The sequence below is a fragment of the Dendrobates tinctorius genome, unplaced genomic scaffold, assembly GCF_039654945.1.
Source record: "Dendrobates tinctorius isolate UK_male_01 unplaced genomic scaffold, ASM3965494v1 ptg000147l, whole genome shotgun sequence".
Classification (NCBI taxonomy): domain Eukaryota; kingdom Metazoa; phylum Chordata; class Amphibia; order Anura; family Dendrobatidae; genus Dendrobates; species Dendrobates tinctorius.
Genome location: NW_027361814.1, coordinates 9,716,676 through 9,730,000, shown reverse-complemented (window position 1 = coordinate 9,730,000; position 13,325 = coordinate 9,716,676). Strand labels below are relative to the sequence as shown.

Genomic DNA, 13,325 nt, shown 5'->3' with positions numbered 1-13,325 from the left:
TCCACCCAACCAGCTTGACTGACAACTGCAGCTTGTACTGGTGTGAGATTTCAGCAACAGGGAGGAGGAACACTGAGGAACTATCAATTAGGATAGGTGGATACAAAATGAGTTAAACTTTCATAAAGCTATTCCGAAATGAATTTCCAAAATAAATACATCAGCCTCATTCAGTCCAAGATTTTTTTTTTTTTTTTTGTGCATGCAGTTTTTATTTTGAACTCTGGTGACAGATCCGATTTAAACAGGTAATCTAATTCTTAAATCCATAGCATGTCCATTCTTTTTAATCTTAGCTGATCTTCAGCAACAAGTCTGCCTCAAAATCCTCACAATTTGGTAGATTTACTGTTCTGGGGTTACCTATGGCTTTCTCTAGATTTGTTGTGGAAATCCTGTACATGTAGCCTTAAATGTGTTGCCCGGCATGGGGCTCAAGTCTGCAGTCACTCTATATGTGGCTACAGACTTGTGAATCATCACAGCGGGCACAGTTCCCGCTGTCAGGATTTTCCGATGCAGGGGGTCACGTGACCACAAGTATTCTATTTGCATACTTCCGGCCACATTCCGACTAGACGTGTCTGGGCTCGTTCAATAAACGTGCATTGAGTGAGGCCGTGCAAGTCTAGTCGGCATGTGACCACATATATGCAAATCGGATACTTGCCGGCCCTCCTGACATTGGAGAATCCTCACAGTGTGCACAATGCACGCTATGAGGATTCACAAGTCTGAAGTCACTCATTCATATAGTCTACATAAATGTGACACAAGAAGTGAATACTGGAAAAAGTAACTCTTTTTGGGCAGGAAAAAAGAAAAAAAGTGGCATCGACTGGACAAACAGAAGTGCGGCACTTTCAATGGACTGTCCTGGTTATCACCCATTTTAGCTTCACTGCGATCCCATGCCCTACATTATGCACTGCCGTTTCTGTAAGGCTCATGGTTATGTGAAATACTTCACATTCTATCACCTTCCTGAAAATTCTGCTCACAAATCCGCAAAGCTATTTTATTTTTTTTTAACCAACTTGATCACTTTCTGGTGAAACAAGATATTGCAATACTCTGAAAATATTCAGCTGTGAAGAAACTTATGATTTCCTGTAAAACCAAAAATAGATGCACACAGACAACACATTGCAAAACTAAGCAGGATGCCATTTTTTTTTTCAGAATTTGGCTGTTAGTTTAGATTTCCATAAGGTGTCTTTACTTACTTGCCATGGTGGTTACGTTTCACACTGCAACAAGAGTTCCCTAATTTCTGGAGTTAGGTGATTGGTCGCCTTGGCGGCTTCTGTAATAGCTTTACGGTAGACACCTTTTTTCTTTCGGTTGAACCTCAGTTTGAAAAATTCAGAGAAAGAAGAAACTTTTGAAACAGATAAACTAGAGGTTGTTGGAGAACCAAACCAAGAGACAGTAGCCTCTTGCCAAGATGGATCACCATTTTCTTTTTGGTTCACATTAATACTTAGAATACGTGCAGGCCACCATGGAAAACCATGAACTTTCCCCCATACGATATCGCCCACTGATATCGTTTTTCCTTCCACAGTGATACAATTCAAAACACTTTTAGAATGCAGTCTAACCGTAAGCGGTGGCACAGTTTTCTGTTCATCTTTAGATGAGGACACCGAAATATCATCACCGGGCAGAATATCACAAAAAGCCATCTGGTTTAACTCCAAGCAAGAAGATTTTGACTCATCCAAGCTGTCATTACTGCACAACGACGCGCTGGAAGAATCGGCTTTCCTTTTGCGAAAATTGCCAAGTAGATTTAAGTTAGCTCCTTCTTGGTTAAGCGGAAACCCTTTAAAATCCTCATCTTCCCCTGAGCTTCCCAAGGAGACATCATGATAACGTCTTTCTGCAGTGTTGTCCATATAAAAAGCAGAAGATTCTGTCTCGGGTTCCCTGCCACTTTGAAGAACGTTTATCTCATCAATTAGCTCAGATTTATAGATTGAAACACTCTGTCCATCACTAATCCTTTGGGGCTTTAGTCTGATTTTGGGTGGGGGAACATCTACATTGGAATGCAAAGGCTTAGTTATCTTTAACTTTGGAATGGAAGCCACCTGACTATGCGTTGATCTGTCCATCAAGCGTTTAGGAGTTTGACAAATGTCTACATCCTTCGACATTTCGTGGTCCCCGCTTCCATTTTCTTGAGCTTTATTTAGACAGAAAGGCTCGATGGAGCCGTGTACACGCGAAGGAATCTTAACCACTTCCCCTTTACCTTGCGGTGTACTATAAGAGATCTTAATGACTGGACTCCTATGCACCAAGTCTTTAATGGGACTCTTAGGTACTAAGTCTCTAGGGGCACTGTTTTCCTCCCTCCTCTCCTTTCCAGTCTTCTTCTCTTCAGGATCTGACTCAGCCCTGAGGCGTTCTTTATCCTCATTATGAAGCCTCCTACTACTTCTAGAGTTTTGTTTATCTTTAGGAGCCTCCTCCGTGTTTAAGGTGTTTTTGCATTTCTCGCAAAGGACCTGCCTAGGACGTAGCCTTATTGTGCTCATTATGAGCCGACCAGGGTCTCTGTTTCTTGACATTCGTCTTTTTGTCCTTTTAATATTGCGAGGTGGAGGCTGAGGAACCCACTGATTGTAAGAGTGCCTCAACCATAGAGGAGGAGGAAAAGGAGCACCTTCAAAGTAAGGAGGATAAGGTGGAGCTGTCCCAGGAGGTGGAAGGAGTGGAGGAACTTGATCAGTGTGACTTGTTACAGGGAGACCAGTGTCATGATTGGGCGTTTCAGATACAGGATGTATAAAATTGGCATCTCCAAGAATACTGTTACAGGAACTATTGCACGATGGGTCATCATTTTTTGGAACAGAAGCTGGTGGCACACAGAACAATCCAGACCTGGAGGGACAAACAAACAAAAAAAAAAGTGTGATCTATGCAGCCAAATTCAGATTTTTATTATTATTATTTTACATACTTTAAATGTACCCTTGACCAAAATAACATATGGATATGGTAATTAAAAAAAGAACATGCTGCATAAAGCGGGCTCATCCAGGACACTAGGGCTTGTTTACAGTTACACTTTCCGGGATTCTTTTTCATTTACAGCAAGTTGACCATGCAACTTTTTTTTTTTTCCTTCAGAGAAATAGACGTTTTTCTGTATGTGTAAATGAGCAGTTAACATCTATGGGCCGGACATAGATTTCAATTAGAATCTGCATCCAGAGATTATTTTAAATGAAAGGGGGTGTTACCAGTGTGAGACACGAGGATCAAGAGAGCGGACTGTCAGTCATTACAAGTCTCACACTGGTTTCATTAAAATAATCTCTGGAGGCAGATTCTCAGGAAGAACTATGTCCGGCCCATAGACCTTAACAGCTCATTTACATATAAGAAAAACATCAATTTCTCTGGAATAAATCTGATTGCAGATATCAAGGTATCATTTTATTCAACTTTCTATGACCTGCGTCCCCATATAGGGTTGATGCTACTGACAGATTCCCTTTAATGTATTCTTCGTTTTTAAGTTTCCATAGCAGACTTCAACCTTTAGATTATTTGATTGCTTGTTCAATTTACTAAAATAGCGTAGTATTGTGGTATATAACAAAAATCACAAGAAAACCAGAATAGAAGTTCCCAGGATACGCGCGTTACTGGGGGCGAATGAGTGTCTGAACGGACGCCCACGCAATTTTGCTCCACTTACAGGAGTTCTCCAGGCATGGGGGGCAAGTTTGAGGTCACTATGTGACTGCAGACTTGTGAATCCTCACAGCGTGCGTGCTGTCAGGATTCACTGGTACCGGCACCAGGAGCAGGTGGGGACATTGCCGCAAGTATGTGATTTGCATACATGCAGTCACATGCAGACTAGACTTGTACGGTCTCGCTAAATGTCAGTGCGTGCTGTGAGGATTCACAAGTCTGCAGCCACATGGTCAAGCCTGGACAACTCCGTTATATGCTGTTCTCGGTAATATAGCAGTGACTAGAGCTAGCTCTGGTTGCTGCCGTTAGCGGCAGATGTCGGCACCTGCCAAATGTGGAGTGGTCTTAACTTGAGCCTGTACTACAAACACTCAGAACAGGACCGTAACAATGTTTTATATGGTGAAGGAGTTAATTTCAGGACTTTTTTGAAAATTCTTTGAAAACGTTTATTTTTTTTTTTTACCAAGTCCTATACATATACAGTACCTAGAACATGCTGCACAAAGAAAAAAAAAAAAAACACAAGAACCCTGGCCTCAAAAATCAATACTCTTTGTATATGCAATCTTCTATATTTCAACAGCATTCTGAAAAACAAAAAAATAATTTAAAAAGCCCTGATAATATAAAAACACAGTAAAACGCTGGGTGTGAATGCAGCCATACGCTGTCTAATGCCCTGGACTGAAGGTAAATGGAGCAATCAGAGGACAGCAGCTCATTGGAAGGCAGCCTGCCACCCTTCCCCCATGTCACCCTGCAAGGCTTACATCTATTAAAGCTGATTAGACCCAAGGCCCTGCCAGCTGCTTTTTTTATATCTTCCTCTGCCCTGATCACCTCTTTATTATATTCACTACCGATCCAAACTTTTATGCCTGGAATCTATTTAAAAAGAAAAAAGGTAGCCTAAACAGAAGTTGGAATTGAAAAACTAAACTAAAGACATCTGACATACGCCTTCGGTAATTCCTCCATTGTCCGGACGGCTCCTTCATACCCTACATGGCAATGTATGACTCGCATATCCAAAGTATTATAAATCTGGGAGAAATAAGCATTTATCTGTGCTTCCTTATATAGCACCGGGCCATGGGGAGGTAATCTTACCAAAAGAAAAAAAAAGACTGCAAATCAGATCGTCATCCTAACCATACGCGACTCACAGTCAGAGGATGGTGCACCTTTTCAATCACCTAAGAGCACTCACTATCCTTAATTATGCCGGAAAATCTTGGCACCATTCTAACTTCTTTTTTCCATTTTATTAGAAAGAGGAAGGAGCTTCTTGATCATACAAAGGATGGCAGCTGTCACAATCATCACCAATGTATTATCTGTAGTGATAAGCGCAAGTGTTCGCGAGATTGCACCGGATATCGCGGGTGCTCGATTGAGAAGCTCGCGTCCCTACGCCCGCATGTTTCGTGTCTGCTACACAGCCACAAAACATGCGGGGATTGCTTGTGTATGTCGTGTTTTGTGGCTGTCTAATAACCGCGGAACATGTGGCCACAGTGACTCGAACATGTCTCTCGAGCACCGGCGATACTCTGTGCATACCCGACCACCCTAGGCAAACTCAAGTAACGAGCATTTGCGCTCATCACTAATTATCTGCCTATTTATGGTACCACTATTGCTTCATCACTCTTCTGTACAGTGGGGGGGACAAATTCCTCCTTTAAGGTATCATTGGTAGTAGGGGTTGTGCAAAGTCCAAAATTTAGAAGGCGCCAGGTTCACATGAGCGCATTTCACAGTTCATATACGAACCGCAATGCCTGAAATGACTGTGGATTTTCCCAATCCGAACTTGTGTGTCCGAGGTTGTAAGCTTGGGTTGGGAGATTCGACACAAGGCTAGGCTTATATATAGGCCATGAAATAAGCTTGTGTGAACCTAGCCTAAGCCAGAGACTATAGCAAAAGAGCAGGCCTCTGGTGGACATTAATGTATTATCTCTCTCGTTTGTTCCAAAGGAACATCCCAAGTTATGCTAAAGGCGTCTGATCAGATGTATGGATTCCAATGGTGTGCATTCCATTTCAAATGTGGATGTGTGAATTTGGTCTATACACATTGATATCAGCGAGATCGGCTACTCCCAGTGAAAGGTAAGGCTAGGTTCACATGTCCAGTAATTATCTGTTAGAATGAATCTGTTGGCAAAAAAGTTGTACAGACAACTTTTCAGTCCGTTTTAAAAAAAAAATATCTATGCTGGATCCGGGTTTTTAACAATGAAGACTATGGAAACCAGATCAGTTAATTAATCAGCCATCCATTTTCTTCCATTGGCACCGGATCCAGTAAGCAAAAAACAAATCTTTCACAAATCAAAGAATAACAGGATGGCTAATTAACGGATCCGTTTTCCATAGGCTTCAATGTTGAAAAAATGGATCCAGGAGAGACTAGTTGTTTTTTTTCTAACTGCTGGATATGATCTAATGGATCATTACGGGACATGTGAACATAGCCTTTGATGTATGGGGGGGGCCTTCTGAATCTCCGACAAGTCAGGTTTCAGACTGACGATCCTTTTGTTCTCCAGGAGATAAAGCACGGTCAGTGGCTGCCGCATGGAGAATACAGGAGAACTCGCCCTAGCCAAGCATTCGTGTGTATGGGGAACACAAGAGAGAAAGATGTCGGCCGAATGATTAGCTGGAAAGCTATCTATTGAGTATAGGGGGGGCTTAAAGATCTTGCTGATTATGAAGGGATTTGCCATCATGATCTGGCACAGAGTCCTTCCTCAAGGACTACAAGGATTTGAAAGATTGGATCTTCAGCCATCCAATCCTTTGTTTCCTCTACATATAAACAGCTCCAGGGGTCTGATAGTTGCACAGTTTGGGGTCTTTTTACAGTTGATGATTGAGATCTAGCTTTCCTAGGAAGGCTCATTTCCCAACAGTCGGCAGGTCTACAGAGGATGCCAATCTCCTAACAAAAAAGCAAAATGCTCATTTGTTGGGTGAAAGTATTTTTAAGCTTGCTGAAAAATATTCCTTCCGGGCAGCACATTGTCCTTTCCTAAACAGAACAATTGCTGCCCAGAACAATTGTGTTACAGGGGTTGTCTAGGCCTATTATATATATATATTTTTATCATGGGCCTAAAAACTAACAGGCAGGTAGTTTACCTGCCTGTTCTCATCAGCGCCGGCTCAGAACAGTCACTGACCGCTCCTGCCGGCAATTCAGCATCTCAATGTCAACAGAGCAGCTCTTCCTCTTCCGGTCCGCTCTATCGACAGGGCGCGACTGACGTCATGCTGATGGATAGCAGTCTCCCTGCAATTAGGCAGTGGGGAGTCAGTGGTCAATCAGCATGACATCGGCAGTTAACAGTGAAGCCGCTGCTCTGTCAAGATGACGTCGGCGGAAAGCCACCATTCGAATCGCTGGCAGGAATGGCTTTCCGCCGACGTCATCTTGACAGAGCAGCGGCTTCACTGTTAACTGCCGATGTCATGCTGATTGACCACTGACTCCCCACTGCCTAATTGCAGGGAGACTGCTATCCATCAGCATGACGTCAGTCGCACCCTGTCGATAGAGCGGACCGGAAGAGGAAGAGCTGCTCTGTTGACATTGAGATGCTGAATTGCCGGCAGGAGCGGTCAGTGACTGTTCTGAGCCGGCGCTGATGAGAACAGGCAGGTAAACTACCTGCCTGTTAGTTTTTAGGCCCATGATAAAAATATATATATATATATATATATATATATATATATATATATATAATAGGCCTAGACAACCCCCGTAACACAATTGTTCTGGGCAGCAATTGTTTGCAACTACCTGCCTGTTTGTTCTTAGACATGTAGTTAAAAAAAAAAAAAAAATAAGATGTATATCGCCCTGGATACCCCCTTTTGATGGAAGTGTGGTCAGCCTGTCTAAATAGGCTGTTAAACCTACTTGCATGTAGCACAATTATTGGTCGTCACTTAATGGCCACACGTCGGCTAATCTAAATGCAGCCTTAGTTCGGCTTGATAAGAAAATCAGCACTATTCTTGCCAAATTCAGAATATTTCCAGAACTTGGAGTAATCCTATAGTCAGAACACATCAGTCTGGCAAATTTCAATTTACATGTTGCCTCCTAGCGCTCGTGCACATGGGTTGTACTACGGCACCATTTTGGTATGTAAAAAGAGGTTTCCACATGTCTGCAGGGGTTAAAACTGCTGCAGATTTCGTTGCAGAAATTATGCAGTTTTTGGAGCACATTTCGCCTATTGCATTGCAGAAGGTGGACACCCGCAGCATAAACTGACATGCTGCAAATTTTTAATCCACAGCAGTTTTTTTTTTTTTTTTTTTGCAGTATAAGTGGATGAGATTTTATAGAAATCTAATCAACAATGCTGCTATTACAACACACAACCGATTCTCCAGCTGGAAGATTTGGAAGGATAACCTTCTGCATATTTGACCCGTGTGCACATACCCTAAGGGTATGTGCACACGTTGTGGATTCGTGTGCGGATTTTTCCACACGGAATCTGCAGAATCCGCAGGTCAAAATGACCTGCGCTTTACCTGCGGATTTCTAGCGGATTTAGTACGGATTTGGCCTGCGTTTTACTGCAGATTTAGGGTGTGCGCACACGCTGCGGATTCTATTGCGGATCCGCAGCAGTTTTTGCTGTGGTGTACAGTACAATTATAACCTATGTAAAATGAAAACCGCAGTGCAGACACTGCAGAATTTTCCGTGCGGTTTTTCTGCGGTTTCAAATCTGCAGCTTGACAATTCTATGTGCGGATTCCGCTGCGGTTTGGCACCTGCTCCATGACAGGTGTCAAACCGCAGGGGAAAACCGCAGAAAAACCACGCGGAAAATTCCACAGAGCAATCCGCAGCGTGTGCACACACCTTTAGTGCGGATTTCCCCTGCGGTTTTACACCTGCGGATTGCTATAATGGGATGTGTGTAAAAGCGCTGCAGAATCCGCACAAAGAATTGACATGCTGCGGAAAATAAACTGCTGCGTTTCCGCAGCTTGTGCACAGAGGTGTTTGTTTTCCATAGGATACCGTGGCACTGTACATCACTTGGAAAACTGCTGCGGATCCGCAACGTGTGCACATACCCTAAAGGTGAATGGGCCCTTACAGTAGCTCCATCGGGCTCTCATTTCATACAATACATTGTTCTATCTAGAATATCTTCAAACGCAGAGTCAGACCGAGCCTTTACAGCAGCCCATGGCGGCTCGACGGCTTGGTGCCAGTGTGCATGAGCCTTTAGGGTAATAACCAGCTGCATGCAGAGTCACTCCGCAGCTGGAGGTAATAAAATGGCTTCAGTATCATCTCCTTAGGCTAGAACCAGCGACTAAGAGATGATAGGAGGGTTCAATAAGCAGGATCATCTATGAAGAAGGCAAATAGGAAAATGCCTTCTCACAATTGTCTTCCAAGGATATTGTGCATATTAATCATCTGGTCACCTGAAATGGTGGAACCAGAGGCCTAAACCTTAATCATCACAACCCCTGTAGGTCAAACACACATGAAAAAGAAAAATAATCCAATTTTGCACCCCTTTATATCAGGCACCAGTGGTGCACAATTTGCACCTTTCCAGCTAATGGATAAATTCCAGGACATGATGTAACACCTAGTAACCCAACCACTAAGATCTGTTACTGGTTGAAGACTTTTAATTGTTTACATATACTGTAAATATTTTTTTATTTCCTTTTTTCCCCCTTCGCAAGCATTTAAAGGGCCGTTACCATCTTATGACATGTGCAGCTTGGGATCCATTTAAAGGGCCGTTACCATCTTATATGTGCAGCTCGGGATCCAAGGGTCATTACCATCTTATGACATGTGCAGCTCGGGATCCATTTAAAGGGCCGTTACCATCTTATGACATGTGCAGCTCGGGATCCAAGGGTCGTTACTATCTTATGACATATGCAGCTCGGGATCCATTTAAAGGGCCGTTACCATCTTATGACATGTGCAGCTCGGGATCCAAGGGTCATTACCATCTGATGACATGTGCAGCTCGGGATCCATTTAAAGGGCCGTTACCATCTTATGACATGTGCAGCTCGGGATCCATTTAAAGGGCCGTTACCATCTTATGACATGTGCAGCTTGGGATCCAAGGGCCGTTACCATCTTATGACATGTGCAGCTCGGGATCCAAGGGCCGTTACCATCTTATGACATGTGCAGCTCGGGATCCAAGGGCCGTTACCATCTTATGACATGTGCAGCTCGGGATCCAAGGGCCGTTACCATCTTATGACATGTGCAGCTCGGATACATTTAAAGGGCCGTTACCATCTTATGACATGTGCAGCTCGGGATCCAAGGGCCGTTACCATCTTATATGTGCAGCTCGGGATCCATTTAAAGGGCCGTTACCATCTTATGACATGCGCAGCTCGGGATCCATTTAAAGGGCCATTACCATCTTATGACATGTGCAGCTCGGGATCCTCACCAGCTTGAGCATTGGACCCAATGTTGAGGCGCCGTGGCTGGAGAGGAGATAGACACATATGTGTCTATCTCTCCATTCACTTCTATGGGAGTTTCTAAAGTAGTTGAGATGGGAACGTTGGCTCTGTTGAACCCCCCTTCATGTCGGGCTGCAGAAACTGGAGAACTTCTTGATGTATAACTGAAATGGAGGCCAGTGTATTGGGAAAAAGTGACATTTCCCCATGTTAAAATGAAGAAAACATACACTGCAAAGTATACATCTGTTTGCACGACGGAGGCTACATGATACCCTTTTGTCTGCCAGGTGAATAGGCGTTTAATGGATATGGTTAATATGTGCGTCTGGGACTTTCCTGATGCCAGGATAAGAGAAAAGCCTGCCATGTGGCAGGTTGTCACACTTGGTCAGTATGGAATCTGTACTGGAAATCTGCAATAGATTGTATAGTGGAGAGAATTTTAAATAATCCCATTAATTCGCAGATTTAGGGCACGATGCAGATTTTTAAGTCTACGGGATCTCCTGTGTGTCCACACCGTGCCGCGTATTTTTTACCGTCAAAAGTAAAAGGTGAAAACCACATGTAAGGAGTAATTGACACAACTCTTTTGGAACACAGACATATTAAGATCAATGAAGATGAACATTAATAACTGCACATAACATTTCAATGAGAACTTGCCATTGGGTTTTTCAGCTAATAAAAAAAAAACCCGTAACATAATGCTGCGTGTGAACTCTTCCTAAAGCTTCAGTATCTTCTTCAAACGTTGCGTTTTTGATGCGCTGTTTTCTCACTGCAGGCAAAACCTGCCCTATTGGCGGTAAAGAAGCAGCGTAAAAAAAGCAGGTTTTGCAGAGCGTTTTTTGCAGCTTTTTGCTGTGTTTTTGTAAGGTTACATTTGTCTCTCGCCCACGCTGATAAACTTTCTGAAATCTTAGACTTTGCTGGAACCGTGAAACGCAGCTTAACATTTGCATTGAACAAAATGCTGCAAAAATGCAACGTGTGAACATAGGCCTAATGCGGCTGTAGGTTTATGGCGGACTGGCAGATGGGGGGGGGGGGATTGTGGCCACAATACGGATGATAAAATACGGCCACTAAACAGTGGTGGGAATGAGCCTTTACGTAGGCGGACGCGAGGCTGAGGATTGGAGACCGCACAGATATTCGGTTGCTCTCATGATATTAAAGGTAACGTGTGTGATGTCAGAGGGATCGACCTTCCGACATCGAAGCACTTCACTAACCGGAGGACATCATCTGCCCCTCGAATCAACGCCATCTCGAGTCCTTGACGCGTCCTTTCTACCCCAGTTATTGGGAAAGCTGGATGACAACCAGTCTGGCTGTTACTACAACTCCCAGCGGAGCGGCCATCCAGCTTTCCTCACCTCCCAAAAGAAAAATGTGACATGTGAGAAGGGCGATGGTATCACTGCAGAAGGGGCCACTCCGGGGACCCCGGGGACTGACAACCCGGGCTGGGGCTGGAATGGCAGCCATATTGGTGGCCAGTCACCCATCTTTCCTAGAAACAGAAAGAACTATGAAACTAATCAGGACTGATGACAAGTTGATGTAAGAGGAGAACACAAAACTTCAGCTGTTCTGGGGGGTCTGAGGGGAGTAATGGGGGGGCGGACACGGATGTAAGATGGCAGCGGGGGTGTACTCACTTCTTGCTGCAGTCCAGCAGGACGCCGGTGTACCTCCTCTCCCCGAGGCTCAGAGTCACCACCAGAGTGTCATTCACTCTCTGCTCCAGCAGGACCCGTACCAGGGAGCCGACCCGCAGCTCCTGCCCGTCCTCGGCCTCCATGCTCGCTCCGGCTTCCGGATGCCAGCTCTGGCCCTCCCTCGATCCCTGCAGCCGCGGGCCTACAGTGTGCACAGCGCCCCCTGCTCCCTTCCGTCTGACCTCCGGCTGCTCCAGCACCGCGGCCGCCGCCTCCTCCTCCTGCTCCGGCGCCGCTCTGGGATCGCGATGACGACACACCCGGCTCCCACGCCCCCTCCACTCATCCCACGGTGCTGCCTTCCCACTGGCTATTGTGACGTCACGCCGGGAGAGCAGGCTTTGTGACGTCACAGCGGGGAATCCTCTGGTATATGCTCCATTATTACATCAGTGATGGCTCATTACTGAGAGGATTCTAGTAACCAGCAGGAGCTGTGTCAGCTCTCTGTAACGTCAGGGGACAAGATGTTCCTCTATCTATCTATCCATCTATCTATCCATCTATCTATCCATCTATCCATCTATCTATCCATCTATCTATCCATCTATCTATCTATTATCTATCTATTTATCTATTATCTATCTATCATCTATCTATCTATTATCTATCTATCTATTTTCTATCTATCTATTATCTATCCATCTATCTATTATCTATCTATCTATCTATCTATCTATCTATCCATCTATCTATTATCTATCAATTATCTATCTATCCATCTATTATCTATCTATCTATCCATCTATTATCAATCTATCTATCATCTATCTATCTATATCTATTATCTATTTTCTATCTATCTATCTATTTATCTATCATCTATCTATCTATCATCTATGTATCTATCATCTATATTATCTATCTATATCTATCTATTATCTATTTTCTATATATCTGTCTATCTATTATCTATCTATCTATTATCTATTTATCTATCTATCATCTATATATATATATATATCTATCCATTATCTATCATCTATCTATTATCTATTTTCTATATATCTGTCTATCTATTATCTATATATCTATTATCTATTTATCTATCTATCATCTATATATATATATATATCTATCCATTATCTATCATCTATCTATCTATCATCTATCTATTATCTATCTAGAAAAAGAAAACAAGAAGAAGCAGCACTAGCAAACAGACAAAACTTACGCCGGCCATACACATTAAATGGCTACTGGCCGAACATCAGAAACCGTGGCCCATGGCGTGTGCAGGATTGTGCAGGATTAAGATATATACCGAATTTAATAAGTGATTGACACCATTGAATGAATCCAGTCCATCTTTTCAGTGGCGTGAAAGTTGCAGTGACCAGCGGTGACTTTTTCTCATGGTGCTAGCGGGAA

The 13,325-nt window shown here is 43.5% G+C and overlaps 1 protein-coding gene across 1 annotated transcript in view; it reads right to left on the bottom strand.

Annotated features, from left to right (window-relative positions):
• The window catches only part of PWWP2B (PWWP domain containing 2B), a 37,016-nt gene extending 24,757 nt beyond the window's left edge, over window positions 1-12,259 (bottom strand). Inside the window, exons 1-2 of the mRNA XM_073546398.1 lie at window positions 11,895-12,259; window positions 1,227-2,895 (exon numbers count right to left, since the gene is read on the bottom strand). Coding sequence (XP_073402499.1) covers window positions 1,239-2,895; window positions 11,895-12,037 — 1,800 coding nt within the window. The 5' untranslated portion in view covers window positions 12,038-12,259 and the 3' untranslated portion in view covers window positions 1,227-1,238. The remainder of the gene's footprint in view (window positions 1-1,226; window positions 2,896-11,894) is intronic.
• Between the last annotated feature and the right edge of the window lie 1,066 nt (window positions 12,260-13,325).